General features: G+C 44.5%; 1 protein-coding gene across 1 annotated transcript in view; it reads right to left on the bottom strand.

The window, feature by feature from the left end:
- Window positions 1-10,984, bottom strand: part of LOC118381063 (cytochrome P450 3A27-like) — a 28,606-nt gene extending 17,622 nt beyond the window's left edge. Inside the window, exons 1-6 of the mRNA XM_052501762.1 lie at window positions 10,687-10,984; window positions 10,314-10,407; window positions 9,851-9,903; window positions 7,366-7,465; window positions 5,949-6,062; window positions 3,380-3,468 (exon numbers count right to left, since the gene is read on the bottom strand). Of these exons, the coding sequence (XP_052357722.1) occupies window positions 3,380-3,468; window positions 5,949-6,062; window positions 7,366-7,465; window positions 9,851-9,903; window positions 10,314-10,407; window positions 10,687-10,760 (524 nt within the window). The 5' untranslated portion in view covers window positions 10,761-10,984. The remainder of the gene's footprint in view (window positions 1-3,379; window positions 3,469-5,948; window positions 6,063-7,365; window positions 7,466-9,850; window positions 9,904-10,313; window positions 10,408-10,686) is intronic.
- Between the last annotated feature and the right edge of the window lie 5,006 nt (window positions 10,985-15,990).

Here is a 15,990-nt window from a genome sequence, read left to right as displayed (position 1 = left end):
GTTCTTAGCGCTCTGGGAGGAGGACACAATGGAGTTGTCAACAATGATGGCGAGATCGTGGAACGGGTAGTCCTTCCCCGGGAGGAAGAGCAGCTCCGTCTTGCCGAGGTTCAGCTTGAGGTGGTGATCCGTCATCCACACTGATATGTCTGCCAGACATGCAGAGATGCGATTCGCCACCTGGTCATCAGAAGGGGGCAAGGAGAAGATTCATTGTGTGTCGTCTGCATAGCAATGATAGGAGAGACCATGTGAGGTTATGACAGAGCCAAGTGACTTGGTGTATAGCGAGAATAGGAGAGGGCCTAGAACAGAGCCCTGGGGGACACCAGTGGTGAGAGCGCGTGGTGAGGAGACAGATTCTCGCCACGCCACCTGGTAGGAGCGACCTGTCAGGTAGGACGCAATCCAAGCGTGGGCCGCGCCGGAGATGCCCAACTCGGAGAGGGTGGAGAGGAGGATCTGATGGTTCACAGTATCGAAGGCAGCCGATAGGTCTAGAAGGATGAGAGCAGAGGAGAGAGAGTTAGCTTTAGCAGTGCGGAGCGCCTCCGTGATGCAGAGAAGAGCAGTCTCAGTTGAATGACTAGTCTTGAAACCTGACTGATTTGGATCAAGAAGGTCATTCTGAGAGAGATAGCGGTAGAGCTGGCCAAGGACGGCACGTTCAAGAGTTTTGGAGAGAAAAGAAAGAAGGGATACCGGTCTGTAGTTGTTGACATCGGAGGGATCGAGTGTAGGTTTTTTCAGAAGGGGTGCAACTCTCGCTCTCTTGAAGACGGAAGGGACGTAGCCAGCGGTCAGGGATGAGTTGATGAGCGAGGTGAGGTAAGGGAGAAGGTCTCCGGAAATGGTCTGGAGAAGAGAGGAGGGGATAGGGTCAAGCGGGCAGGTTGTTGGGCGGCCGGCCGTCACAAGACGCGAGATTTCATCTGGAGAGAGAGGGAGAAAGAGGTCAGAGCACAGGGTAGGGCAGTGTGAGCAGAACCAGCGGTGTCGTTTGACTTAGCAAACGAGGATCGGATGTCGTCGACCTTCTTTTCAAAATGGTTGACGAAGTCATCTGCAGAGAGGGAGGAGGGGGAGGGGAGGAGGATTCAGGAGGGAGGAGAAGGTGGCAAAGAGCTTCCTAGGGTTAGAGGCAGATGCTTGGAATGTAGAGTGGTAGAAAGTGGCTTTAGCAGCAGAGACAGAGGAGGAAAATGTAGAGAGGAGGGAGTGAAAGGATGCCAGGTCCGCAGGGAGGCGAGTTTTCCTCCATTTCCGCTCGGCTGCCCGGAGCCCTGTTCTGTGAGCTCGCAATATGAGTCGTCGAGCCACGGAGCGGGAGGGGAGGACCGAGCCGGCCTGGAGGATAGGGGACATAGAGAGTCAAAGGATGCAGAAAGGGAGGAGAGGAGGGTTGAGGAGGCAGAATCAGGAGATAGGTTGGAGAAGGTTTGAGCAGAGGGAAGAGATGATAGGATGGAAGAGGAGAGAGTAGCGGGGGAGAGAGAGCGAAGGTTGGGACGGCGCGATACCATCCGAGTAGGGGCCGTGTGGGAAGTGTTGGATGAGAGCGAGAGGGAAAAGGATACAAGGTAGTGGTCGGAGACTTGGAGGGGAGTTGCAATGGGGTTAGTGGAAGAACAGCATCTAGTAAAGATGAGGTCGAGCGTATTGCCTGCCTTGTGAGTAGGGGGGGAAGGTGAGAGGGTGAGGTCAAAAGAGGAGAGGAGTGGAAAGAAGGAGGCAGAGAGGAATGAGTCAAAGGTAGACGTGGGGAGGTTAAAGTCGCCCAGAACTGTGAGAGGTGAGCCGTCCTCAGGAAAGGAGCTTATCAAGGCATCAAGCTCATTGATGAACTCTCCGAGGGAACCTGGAGGGCGATAAATGATAAGGATGTTAAGCTTGAAAGGGCTGGTAACTGTGACAGCATGGAATTCAAAGGAGGCGATAGACAGATGGGTAAGGGGAGAAAGAGAGAATGACCACTTGGGAGAGATGAGGATCCCGGTGCCACCACCCCGCTGACCAGAAGCTCTCGGGGTGTGCGAGAACACGTGGGCGGACGAGGAGAGAGCAGTAGGAGTAGCAGTGTTATCTGTGGTGATCCATGTTTCCGTCAGTGCCAAGAAGTCGCGGGACTGGAGGGAGGCATAGGCTGAGATGAACTCTGCCTTGTTGGCCGCAGATCGGCAGTTCCAGAGGCTACCGGAGACCTGGAACTCCACGTGGGTCGTGCGCGCTGGGACCACCAGATTAGGGTGGCCGCGGCCACGCGGTGTGGAGCGTTTGTATGGTCTGTGCAGAGAGGAGAGAACAGGGATAGACAGACACATAGTTGACAGGCTACAGAAGAGGCTACGCTAATGCAAGGAGATTGGAATGACAAGTGGACTACACGTCTCGAATGTTCAGAAAGTTAAGCTTACGTAGCAAGAATCTTATTGACTAAAATGATTAAAATGATACAGTACTGCTGAAGTAGGCTAGCTGGCAGTGGCTGCGTTGTTGACACTACACTAATCAAGTCGTTCCGTTGAGTGTAATAGTTTCTACAGTGCAGCTATTCGGGGGCTAGCTGGCTAGCTAGCAGTGTTGATTACGTTACGTTGCGTTAAAAGAACGACAATAGCTGGCTAGCTAACGTAGAAAATCGCTCTAGACTACACAATTATCTTTGATACAAGGACGGCTATGTAGCTAGCTATGTAGCTAGCTATGTAGCTAGCTACGATCAAGCAAATCAAACCGTTGTGCTGTAATGAAATGAAATGAAAATGTGATACTACCTGTGGAGCGAAGCGGAATGCGACCGGGTTGTTGAGTGGGAAGTTAATTCGGTAGACGTTGGCTAGCTGTTAGTTGTTAGCTGTTAGCTAGCTAGCAGTGTCTCCTACGTTAAGGACGACAAATAGCTGGCTAGCTAACCTCGGTAAATTAAGATAATCACTCTAAGACTACACACTCTAAACTACACAATTATCTTGGATACGAAGACAGCAAAGACAACTATGTAGCTAGCTAACACTACACTAATCAAGTCATTCAGTTGAGTGTAATAGTTTCTACGGTGCTGCTATACGGTGGACGTTAGCTATGTGGCTAGCTGCTGGGCAGTAGACTACGTTAGGACGACGAAATACGATAATTACGCAATTATCTTTCATACAAAGATGGCTATGTAGCTAGCTAAGAAGAAATGGCTAAGATTAGACAAATCAAACCGTTGTACTATAATGAAATGTAATGAAAAGTAATGAAAAGTAATACTACCTGCGGACCGAAGTGCGAATGCGAATTTAAATATCTATGTATGTGTATTACAATGAAGACTCAGGGGTGTAAGGTGTAGAGGTTAGAGGTTAGAGGTTAGAGGTTAGAGGTCAGGACTCACTCCTTCACTTCGATGGTCTGGTCTTTATCTGCCTGCTTCTTCATTCCGTTCAGCAGGTTAGCAGAGTGCTGCTTCATGATACCAAACATCTATATGTATACAGAGAGACAGAGAGAGAGAGAGAGAGAGAGAGAGAGAGAGAGAGAGAGAGAGAGAGAGAGAGAGACAGAGAGAGACAGAGACAGAGAGAGAAACAGAGACAGAGAGAGACAGAGAGAGAGAGAGAGACAGAGAGAGAGAGAGACAGAGAGAGACAGAGAGAGACAGAGAGAGACAGAGACAGAGAGAGAGAGAGAGACATAGACAGAGACAAAGAGAAACAGAGAGAGAGAGGTTAACAGAGTGCTGCTTTATGATACCAAACATATATATATATATATATATTGTGGAGAATGCGGGCATTAGGTGGACACCACAAGGAAGGTGTACAGTCAGGGCAGGGAAAGTACCCCAGCTGAAGGTGCCATTATTGACTGGGAGAGACTGCCCCCTATATAAGGAGCTTTGGCAGATGACGTTACACACAGGAAAAAGGGGATCAGGTCTCTCTATCACACGGCAAGAGCCGGGCCACCGAAGGGGGACAGGAACGCTAAAACAAATCCAAGCCCGAGGTAGTAGCCCTTACAAGGAAACGTAGCCTCGACCTCGTCCTCTGCAGCAGAGGAAGAAATAGCGATCCAACGTCTCCGACAGCAAACCACCGGTGAAGACACCTGCGAAGGGTTATATACGACGCAGGAAGGAAGGAGCAACCAGGGGCTAAGCGATAAATTTGAAGGGAACATGGAAGGAATGCAATGCACAAGCATATTCCACCCTCAAACAGACGGGTTGTGTGAATGCCTGAACAAAACGATTAAAAGCATGTTGAGAAGAGTGATGTCCAGAGATGGGACAAACTGGGACATGCTTCTCCCTCGACTTAATGTTTGCCCTGCGAGAAGTACCTCAGAGACAGGAGAATACTTTCCATGTTCCCTCATCGGATGGGGCTTCAAATGTTTCGCTTAGCCCCTGGTTGCTCCTTCCTTCCTGTGTCATATATAACCCTTCTGGGTTTTCCCCATTTGAATTGCTCTACTGCCCTGTCGAGGGATCCTCGATTTAGTCAAGGAGACCTGGGAGGCCCAACCATGCCCATTCCAGTCCACGATGGAACACATTACTCTAATGAGAGACCGCCTGTCGGCAGTGTGGCCCATAATAAAGGAGCATATGGAGAAGACGCAACGGACCCAAGGCCGGGCCTACGATAAGTCAGCGACACCACGTGAGAGAAAGTGATGGTGCTTGTGCCCACGGCTGAACACCGCTTGCTAGCGCAGTGGAGGGGGCCCCTACGAGGTAACGGAAAGGGTCTCACCGGTCAATTACCTCATCAAGCAACCTGACAGGAGGAAGAAGGTCCAACTCTATCACATAAACCTGTTGAAGAAGAGAGGAGGAGGTGGCTTTGATGGCCCTGGAGGGCAAAGGAAAAATAGGAGGCCTTACCACAGGTGCGCCGTGGCCGAACTCTCCTGCCGGAGCAGTCGAGATTGCTTGACACGCTGATTATGCAATTCGGCAGGGTGTTCTCAAAAACAGTTGTCCTGTTTCACCATATCCACACTGAACCTGGCATATCCGGCCTTACAGGAATCTTGAGGCCCGCCGAGTCATCGCTAAGAACGAGGTGAAGGGAGATGCTGAGGATGGGTGTGATCGAGCCATCTACGAGTGAGTGGTCCAGTCCCATAGTCCTGGTCCCCAAACCCGGTGGTAGTATGAGACTCGACTTTAGAAGGGTGAACGCCATCTCTACATTCAACGCGTATCCCATGCCCCGCGTGGATTAACTCTTGGAGCGCTTAGGAAAGGCCAAGTTCATCACCATCCTGGAGGGATATTGGCAATTGTCTATTGGCAAGTGTCTGTGCTCCGGAGGATCGCCCAGTATGTGAGGATGCCCTTCGGACTGCGTGCAACTTTCCAACACCTCATGGATGCCATTCTACGGCCCCATCAAGAGTATTCAGCGGCATACATGTGGTCATCCACAGTGAGAACTGGGACAATGCGTTTGTAAGTTGTTTATAACAAGCTATAATGAGTTAATTAAGTGTTTATAACGAGCTATAATGAGTTAATAGAGTTTATAACAAGCTATAATGAGTTTATAGAGTTTATAACAAGCTATAATGAGTTTATAGAGTTTATAACGAGCTATAATGAGTTAATAGAGTTTATAACAAGCTATAATGAGTTTATAGAGTTTATAACAAGCTATAATGAGTTAATTAAGTGTTTATAACAAGCTTTAATGAGTTAATTAAGTGTTTATAACAATATATAATGAGTTAATAGAGTTTATAACAAGCTATAATGAGTTAATACAGTTTATAACAAGCTATAATGAGTTTATATAGTTTATAACGAGCTAAAATGAGTTTATAGAGTTTATAACAAGCTATAATGATTTAATAAAGTGTTTTTAAGTAGTATTGGTAAAGAGTTCATAACAAGCTATAGAGTTTATAACAAGTTGATAAAACATAGAAAGGGAGAGATGGAGGGATGGTTCTACCTCTTTCAGTCGTCCAGAGGTAAAGGAAGGTGAGAGGACACTGCGGATCCGTCTCCATGTATCGTCCTCGGCAACGGACAACGCATCGAACATCTCACCATTCAGATGGAAGTCCTAAAACATGGAGGACAGTTGTATTAATGATCAAACAGATCACCATTCAGATGGAAGTTCTAGAACATGGAGGACAGTTGTATTAATGATCAAACAGATCACCATTCAGACAGAAGTTCTAGAACATGGAGGACAGTTGTATTAATGATCAAACAGATCACCATTCAGATGGAAGTTCTAGAACATGGAGGACAGTTGTATTAATTATCAAACAGATCACCATTCACACAGACGTTCTAAAACATGGAGGACAGTTGAATTAATTATCAAACAGTTCACCATTCAGACAGACGTTCTAGAACATGGAGGACAGTTGTATTAATTATCAAACAGATCACCATTCACACAGACGTTCTAAAACATGGAGGACAGTTGTATTAATTATCAAACAGATCACCATTCAGATGAAAGTTCTAAAACATGGAGGACAGTTGTATTAATTATCAAACAGATCACCATTCAGATGGAAGTTCTAGAACATTGAGGACAGTTGTATTAATTATCAAACAGATCACCATTCAGACAGACGTTCTAGAACATGGAGGACAGTTGTATTAATTATCAAACAGATCACCATTCAGATGGAAGTTCTAGAACATGGAGGACAGTTGTAGTAATTATCAAACAGATCACCATTCAGATGGAAGTTCTAGAACATGGAGGACAGTTGTAATAATTATCAAACAGATCACAATTCTGATGGAAGTTCTAGAACATGGAGGACAGTTGTATTAATTATCAAACAGATCACCATTCAGATGGAAGTTCTAGAACATGGAGGACAGTTGTAGTAATTATCAAACAGATCACCATTCAGATGGAAGTTCTAGAACATGGAGGACAGTTGTAATAATTATCAAACAGATCACCATTCAGATGGAAGTTCTAAAACATGGAGGACAGTTGTATTAATTATCAAACAGATCACAATTCTGATGGAAGTTCTAGAACATGGAGGACAGTTGTATTAATGATCAAACAGCTCACCATTCAGAATGATGTTCTTAAACAACAGTTGTATTAATTATATGATTTAATAATGATCATAGTATTTACACAATATCCACACTACTTTAAAATGTATGAATAATGAACGACACAAATAATGTATTAATAATATCAGTCATAATGTTAGGATTATTATTATTCTGATTATTATTGGGAGGATGTGTGTGTGTGTGTGTGTGTGTGTGTGTGTGTGTGTGTGTGTGTGTGTGTGTGTGTGTGTGTGTGTGTGTGTGTGTGTGTGTGTGTGTGTGTGTGTGTGTGTGTGTGTGTGTGTGTGTGTGTGTGCGTGTCTCACCCTGCGGTTGATAAAGATGTTGTAACACTCTTTAATCAGGACGGTCTTGATAATGCTTTTGTCCATGATGCACAGAACAGGCTGCCTCCCATCATAGATCCTTCACAGAGGAGAAACACACCTGGCTTTAACCACTATATATACACACCTACATGGTACAGACTCCCTCCCACCATAGATCCTTCACAGAGGAGAAACACACAGGGTTGTATTGGCTGTATTGTCTGGTCAGATGTGTAGGAGGAGACTCAGCGTAGGAGAAACACACAGGGTTGTATTGGCTGTATTGTCTGGTCAGATGTGTAGGAGGAGACTCAGCGTAGGAGAAACACACAGGGTTGTATTGGCTGTATTGTCTGGTCAGATGTGTAGGAGGAGACTCAGCGTAGGAGAAACACACAGGGTTGTATTGGCTGTATTGTCTGTTCAGATGTGTAGGAGGAGACTCAGCGTAGGAGAAACACACAGGGTTGTATTGGCTGTATTGTCTGATGCAGCTGTATTGTCTGGTCAGATGTGTAGGAGGAGACTCAGCGTAGCAGAAAGGGTTAACTATCAGTGCTGATGTGAATATGTCTCATGCAGCTGCATTGACCCTGATGGGAAGAATAAACTTGATTTGAGCTTTACTACTCGTCTGTGAGTTTTACTAGGTTCATTTAGAGGCAAACAGTAGAAAGAGATGGGTTAGAAGAAGCATACATAAGTAAAGTAAAATAAAAATAATATATATATATTGCCTCAGATTACGTTACTGAGTTTGGGGTAATGTAGGACAGGTAAACTAGTAACTGAATGTAATCAGATTACGGTACTGAGTTTGGGGTAATGTTGGACAGGTAAACTAGTAACTGAATGTAATCAGATTACGGTACTGAGTTTGGGGTAATGTTGGACAGGTAAACTAGTAACTGAATGTAATCAGATTACAGTACTGAGTTTGGGGTAATGTTGGACAGGTAAACTAGTAACTGAATGTAATCAGATTACGGTACTGAGTTTGGGGTAATGTTGGACAGGTAAACTAGTAACTGAATGTAATCAGATTACGGTACTGAGTTTGGGGTAATGTTGGACAGGTAAACTAGTAACTGAATGTAATCAGATTACGGTACTGAGTTTGGGGTAATGTTGGACAGGTAAACTAGTAACTGAATGTAATCAGATTACATGTACTGAGTTTGGGGTAATGTTGGACAGGTAAACTAGTAACTGAATGGAATCAGATTACGGTACTGAGTTTGGGGTAATGTTGGACAGGTAAACTAGTAACTGAATGGAATCAGATTACAGGACTGAGTTTGGGGTAATGTTGGACAGGTAAACTAGTAACTGAATGGAATCAGATTACGGTACTGAGTTTGGGGTAATGTTGGACAGGTAAACTAGTAACTGAATGTAATCAGATTACGGTACTGAGTTTGGGTAATGTTGGACAGGTAAACTAGTAACTGAATGTAATCAGATTACGGTACTGAGTTTGGGGTAATGTTGGACAGGTAAACTAGTAACTGAATGTAATCAGATTACAGTGTTGAGTTTGGGGTAATGTTGGACATTTAAACTAGTAACTGAATGTAATCAGATTACAGTACTGAGTTTGGGGTAATGTTGGACAGGTAAACTAGTAACTGAATGTAATCAGATTACGGTACTGAGTTTGGGGTAATGTTGGACAGGTAAACTAGTAACTGAATGTAATCAGATTACGGTACTGAGTTTGGGGTAATGTTGGACAGGTAAACTAGTAACTGAATGTAATCAGATTACAGTACTGAGTTTGGGGTAATGTTGGACAGGTAAACTAGTAACTGAATGTAATCAGATTACAGAACTGAGTTTGGGGTAATGTTGGACAGGTAAACTAGTAACTGAATGTAATCAGATTACAGTACTGAGTTTGGGGTAATGTTGGACAGGTAAACTAGTAACTGAATGTAATCAGATTACGGTACTGAGTTTGGGGTAATGTTGGACAGGTAAACTAGTAACTGAATGTAATCAGATTACAGTACTGAGTTTGGGGTAATGTTGGACAGGTAAAACTAGTAACTGAATGTAATCAGATTACGGTACTGAGTTTGGGGTAATGTAGGACAGGTAAACTAGTAACTGAATGTAATCAGATTACGGTACTGAGTTTGGGGTAATGTTGGACAGGTAAACTAGTAACTGAATATAATCAGATTAAAGTACTGAGTTTGGGGTAATGTAGGACAGGTAAACTAGTAACTGAATGTAATCAGATTATGGTACTGAGTTTGGGGTAATGTTGGACAGGTAAGAATAGTAACTGATTACATTTAGGAAGAAACCATGGAAACCGACACATTTAAAACCACCTCTTATAAAACTACATAGAAAACATTATTCTGATCGTGGTTGATATTATTACTATTTTTCACATCAGCAGGTGATGAACTGAAAGGAAAGAGCATGGTACAGTTGTGAGTCATCCTAGTATGGTACGGCCAACTGAACTCACCCCCAGATTCTCCCGTACTTCTGAAAGCACTCTGTGTCAAAGTTAGTGATGCCCTGTAGAGAGAGAGACAGAGAGAGAGAGAGAGAGAGAGAGAGAGAGAGAGAGAGAGAGAGAGAGAGAGAGAGAGAGAGAGAGAGAGAGAGAGAGAGAGAGAGAGAGAGAGAGAGAGAGAGAGAGAGAGAAGAAACAGCTGATTCATGCCATAGGAGGACACGTAGGTGTGTCTTACACCTGAGAGTTGAGGTGAGAGTTGAGGAGGGTTTGTTATTCTCTATGGTCCCCCAAGGAACACAACTTCTAGGCTGATCAATATTACCTTCTATTTATTGTTAAAGCAATTTATCTATTGTTAAAACAACCGTCTAGTCCTCTTTTTCCTTCTCAATGTAATGTTTTACATGGGGGGGAAATAACACTATTGTTTAAAAGATGAGAGAGATGTTTATTCTGAATGGGTACTAACCTTTCTATACTCCATCATTGTGCCAAAGTAAGGTAGGGGTTTGGGACCAGGGATACCCATCTTAGTGAATACACCATAGGGCCCGTACCCGTACCTGTACACACACACACACACACACACACACACACACACACACACACACACACACACACACACACACACACACACACACACACACACACACACACACACACACACACACACACACACACACACACACACACACACACACACACACATATACTACATATATATATATATCATATCTTGCATTGTTGGAAAAGGACCCCTAACTAAGCATTTCACTGTTAGTCTACACCGGTTAACTATGATAAATGTGACAAATAACATTTGACTTGATGTAAGTCCTTACACTACAATGAGGGTGATGAGGAGGGCCAGGAGGGTCCAGGTCTCAGCGGAGAAGTATGGCAGAAAACTCATCATCTTTTCCTCCGGTTCGGCTCCCTGCTGCTTCTGAAAACAAAGGCTCCGTTTTCTCTCAGGTTCGTTCGAGTTCACTTCTCGTTTTGAGTTGTTTTTTTTTCTGTCAGGTTCTAGTGTCGTTCTTCTGTGACGCTGCAGATCTCGACGAACGACCGCTGCTCTTCTCCGTACTCTGTTTGAGACCGTGCAGGTCAGAAGTTACTCTTTTACCCAGTGTAATGATTATTGTATCCCGTCTGAAAAGCACATGTGTGATGCTAGAATAATGATGAACCACAATGGACTTTGCGGTTCGACTTCAAAATAAGAGTCCCATACTGAAACTGATGCAAACGGATAAAAATGGTGGAATAATGCCATATTTGGATTAGATAATGCTGAACAGGGTTGGAATGTTGTTATATGAATTAACCAAAATACAGTAAGAAGTTAATTTGACGCACAAAAAATAGTTGAAGTCCCACTGTGGCTGTATTAGAATTGCATTGGGGCAGACTTCTATTGCACTGTACAGCGTTACCTCTGGATCTTGGGTCCACGAAATATGAAGAGATTACGCAAATATTAGCTTTTTAGCTCTTATTACAGGACTTTAAAGGACTTTAACTGTGGAAATCTTTTTAGAACTGTAATCTGTGGGTGTCAATGGGAAGGCTGGTACCCCATGTCATGAACCCAAGATCCATAAGGCTGGTACGATATGTCATGAACCCAGACCCATAAGGCTGGTATGATATGTCATGAACCCAGACCCATAAGGCTGGAACGATATGTCATGAACCCAGACCCATAAGGCTGGTATGATATGTCATGAACCCAAGACCCATAAGGCTGGTATGATATGTCATGAACCCAGAACCCCATAAGGCTGGTACGATATGTCATGAACCCAGACCCATAAGGCTGGTACGATATGTCATGAACCCAGGATCCATAAGGCTGGTACGATATGTCATGAACCCAAGACCCATAAGGCTGGTAGGATATGTCATGAACCCAGACCCATAAGGCTGGTATGATATGTCATGAACCCAAGACCCATAAGGCTGGTACGATATGTCATGAACCCAAGACCCATAAGGCTGGTACATTGATATGTCATGAACCCAAGACCCATAAGGCTGGTACGATACAGTGAACCCAGGATCCATAAGGCTGGTACGATATGTCATGAACCCAAGACCCATAAGGCTGGTACGATATGTCATGAACCCAGACCCCCATAAGGCTGGTACGATATGTCATGAACCCAGACCCATAAGGCTGGTACGATATGTCATGAACCCAGACCCATAAGGCTGGTAGGATATGTCATGAACCCAGACCCATAAGGCTGGTACGATATTTCATGAACCCAGACCCATAAGGCTGGTACGATATTTCAAAACCCAGACCCATAAGGCTTTACGATATGTCATGAACCCAAGATCCATAAGGCTGGTTTGTCATGAACCCAGACCCATAAGGCTGGTACGATATGTCATGAACCCAGACCCATAAGGCTGGTACGATAGTGTCAGGTGAATGCAGGGGATATTTCATGAACCCAGACCCATAAGGCTGGTACGATATGTCATGAACCCAAGACCCATAATGTTTGTCATGAACCCAAGATTTCATAAGGCTGGTACGATATGTCATGAACCCAGACCCATAAGGCAATGGTACGTTATGTCATGAACCCAAGACCCATAAGGCTGGTACGATTGTCAATGAACCCAAGACCCATAAGGCTGGTACGATATGTCATAAACCCAGGATCCATAATGCTGAAGCAAATATTTCATTATAGACCCATAAGGCTGGTACGATATGTCATGAACCCAGACCCATAAGGCTGGTACGATATGTCATGAACCCAAACCCATAAGGCTGGTACGATATGTCATGAACCCAGGATCTATAAGGCTGGTACGATATGTCATGAACCCAAGACCCCCATAAGGCTGGTACAATATGTCATGAACCCAGGATCCATAAGGCTGGTACTCTATGTCATGAACCCAGGATCCATAAGGCTGGTACGATATGTCATGAACCCAGGATCCATAAGGCTGGTACGATATGTCATGAACCCAGGATCCAAAGGCTGGTACGTGTATGTCATGAACCCAGGATCCATAAGGCTGGTGATATGTCAGAACCCAGGTTCATAAGGCTGGTACGATATGTCATGAACCCAGACCCATAAGGCTGGTCATAGTGTAATGAACCCAGACCCATAAGGCTGGTACAGTAGTTGTCATGAACCCAGGACCCATAAGGCTGGTACATAGTCATGAACCCAGTTCCCATAAGGCTGGTACGATATGTCATGAACCCAGACCCATAAGTTGTGGTTCATATGTGAGAACAGACCCATAAGGCTGGTAGTTGTCATGAACCCAGGATCCATAAGGCTGGTTCAGTAGTTGTGTGAACCCAGGATCCATAAGGCTGAGGTCAGTAGTTGTCATGAACAGACCCATAAGGCTGGTACAGTAGTCATGAACCCAGGATCCATAAGGCTGGTGATCAGTGTCATGAACCCAGGATCCATAAGTTGGTCAGTATTGAGGTCATGTCATGAACCCAGGATCCAGTAAGGTGTGTTCAGTAGTTGTATGTCAGAACCCAGGATCCATAAGGCTGGTACGATATGTCATTGTGTGACCCATAAGGCTGGTACGTATGTCATGAACCCAGACCCATAAGGCTGTGTGTTCATATGTTGTGAACCCAAGACCCATAAGGCTGGTAGTTGTATGTTCAGTAGTTGTGACCCATAATGCTGGTGTTCGATATGTCAGTAGTTGTGAGACCCAGTAGTTGGCTGGTAGTAGTTGTGTGTTCATGAACCCAGACCCATAAGTTGGTGTTCAGTATGTCATGAACCCAGACCCATGAGGCTGGTAGATATGTCATGTGTTCAGTAGTTGTGTGTTCAGTAGTTGTCATGAACCAGACCCATAAGGCTTGGTGGTCATATTGTCATGAACAGGAGTTGGTGGTATGATATGTCATGAACCCAGGATCCATAAGGCTGGTACGATATGTCATGAACCCAGGATCTATAAGGCTGGTACGATAGTTGTCATGTTGAACCAGGATCTATAAGGCTGGTCAGTAGTTGTGTCATGAACCCAGGATCCATAAGGCTGGTACAGATTCTGTCATGAACCCAAGACCCCCATAAGTTGTGTGTCAGTAGTTGTGTCATGAACCCAGGATCCATAAGGTGTGATTGTGTCATGAACCCAGGAGGTCAGTAAGTGGTGATATGTCAGTAGTTGTGGACCATAAGGCTTGTGTATGTGGCCAGTGGTTATGTGGTCAGTAGTTCTGGTCATAGTTCTGGTACGATATGTCAGTAGTTCCCAGACCCATAAGGCTGGTACAGTGGTATGTGGTCAGTAGTTCTGGTCAGTAGGCTGGTCAGTAGTTCTCATGAACCCAAGACCCATAGTTCTGGTCAGTAGTTCATGAACCCAGACCCATAATGCTGCAGTGGTTGAAGGTATGTTGTCCTTTTGGTACTAAACAGTAGCAATTTTAACAGTATTTTATTTGGTGTCAAATGCTAGGTTGTGTGGTCATTATTGTCTTTTGTTGAATGTATTATATATGTTTAGCAACATAAAGGCCCTCCAGGATTTGTTGCATGATTCCACAATTTTTATCCCGTTTGCATCTGATTCAATGGGTAACTTTTATTTTGAAAACCGAACCGCCGATTTTACTATTGTTGCTCCGGCAAAATGTTGTTTTCGACACACACACACACGCAATAAAGAGATCAGAGGGAGACTGTGTGAGAGGTGAATGCGAAGCAGGGATATTTATTCTCCCTTTTGTACTTTAACTATTTGCACATCATGACAACACTGTGTGTAGACATAATACGACATTTGAAATGTTTGTAATTGTTGATTTCACTTGTGTTGATGATCTATTTCACTTGCTTTGGCAATGTAAACATATGTTTCCCATGGCCAATAAAGCCCCTTAAATTGAATTTAAATTGGTGAATGATCGACAAGAGAGAGCAGGGGTATATTCATTATGGAAACCGTGTTTAAGAACTAAATGGAAGCAAACATTTTTATAGTTTATTAAACGTTTTGCGATCAGTAGTTTGGCAGAGTGAGTTCTGGTCAGTAGTTCTGGTCAGTAGTTCTGGTCAGTAGTTGTGTGATTGTGGCCAGTGGTTGTGTGGTCAGTAGTTCTAGTCAGTAGTTCTGGTTAGTAGTTCTGGTCAGTAGTTCTGGTCAGTAGATGTGTGATTGTGGTCAGTAGTTGCTGTCAGTCGTTGTCGTCCGTTGTTGTGCTCGGTAGTTGTGGAAGGCAGTTGTTTGGTCAGTAGTTGTGTGGTCAGTAGTTGTGTGGTCAGTAGTTGTGTGTGGTCAGTAGTTGTGTGGTCAGTAGTTGTGGTCAGGTTAGTCAGTGGGTGTGGTCAGTAGGTGTTTTCAGTAGTTGTGGTCAGTTGTTGTGTGGTCAGTAGCTGTGGTCGGAAGTGGTGTAGTCGATATGTGTGGTCTGTAGTTGCGGTCAGTGGTTGTGGGGTCGGTGGTTGTGTGACCGGTAGTTGCGGTCAGTAGTTGTGGTCAGTTGTAAAGCTCAGTAGTTGTGGTCAGTGGTTGAGTAGTTGGTAGTTGTGTGGTCAATAGTTTTGTGGTCAGTAGTTGTGTGGTCAGTAGTTGTGTAGTCAATAGTTGTTTGGTCAGTTGTTGCGATGCAAGTCGTTGTGGTCAGTTGTTGTGTAGTCAGTAGGTGTGGGCAGTTGCTGTGGTCATTTGTTGTGTGGTCAGTGGTTGTGGTCAGTAGTTGGGATCAGATGTTGGTCTGTAGGTGTGGTCATTCGGTGCGGTCGATGGGTGTGGTCAGCAGGTGTGGTCAGTAGTTGTGTGGTCAGTATTTGTGGTCGGTAGTTGCGGTCCGTAGTTGTGTGGTCAGTCGTTGTGGTCGGTAGTTGTGTGATTGGTTGTTGTGTTGTTAGTAGTTTCAGTCGGTAGTTGCGTGGTTGTGGTCTGTAGTTGTGTGGTCAGTAGTTGTGTGGTCATTAGATGTGGTCAGTAGTTGCGGTCAGTAGTTGCGGTCAGTAGTTGTGTGGTCAGTTGTTGTGGTCGATAGTTGTGTGGTCAATAGTTGTGTGGTCAATAGTTGTGTGGTCAGTAGATGTGTAGTTGCGGTCAGTAGTTGTGTGGTCAGTTGTTGTGGTCGATAGTTGTGTGGTCAATAGTTGTGTGGTCAA

This window comes from Oncorhynchus keta, unplaced genomic scaffold, assembly GCF_023373465.1.
Source record: "Oncorhynchus keta strain PuntledgeMale-10-30-2019 unplaced genomic scaffold, Oket_V2 Un_contig_142_pilon_pilon, whole genome shotgun sequence".
NCBI lineage: Eukaryota > Metazoa > Chordata > Actinopteri > Salmoniformes > Salmonidae > Oncorhynchus > Oncorhynchus keta.
The sequence above is the reverse complement of the archived record's forward strand: the minus strand, read 5'-3'. Positions and strand labels throughout refer to the sequence as shown.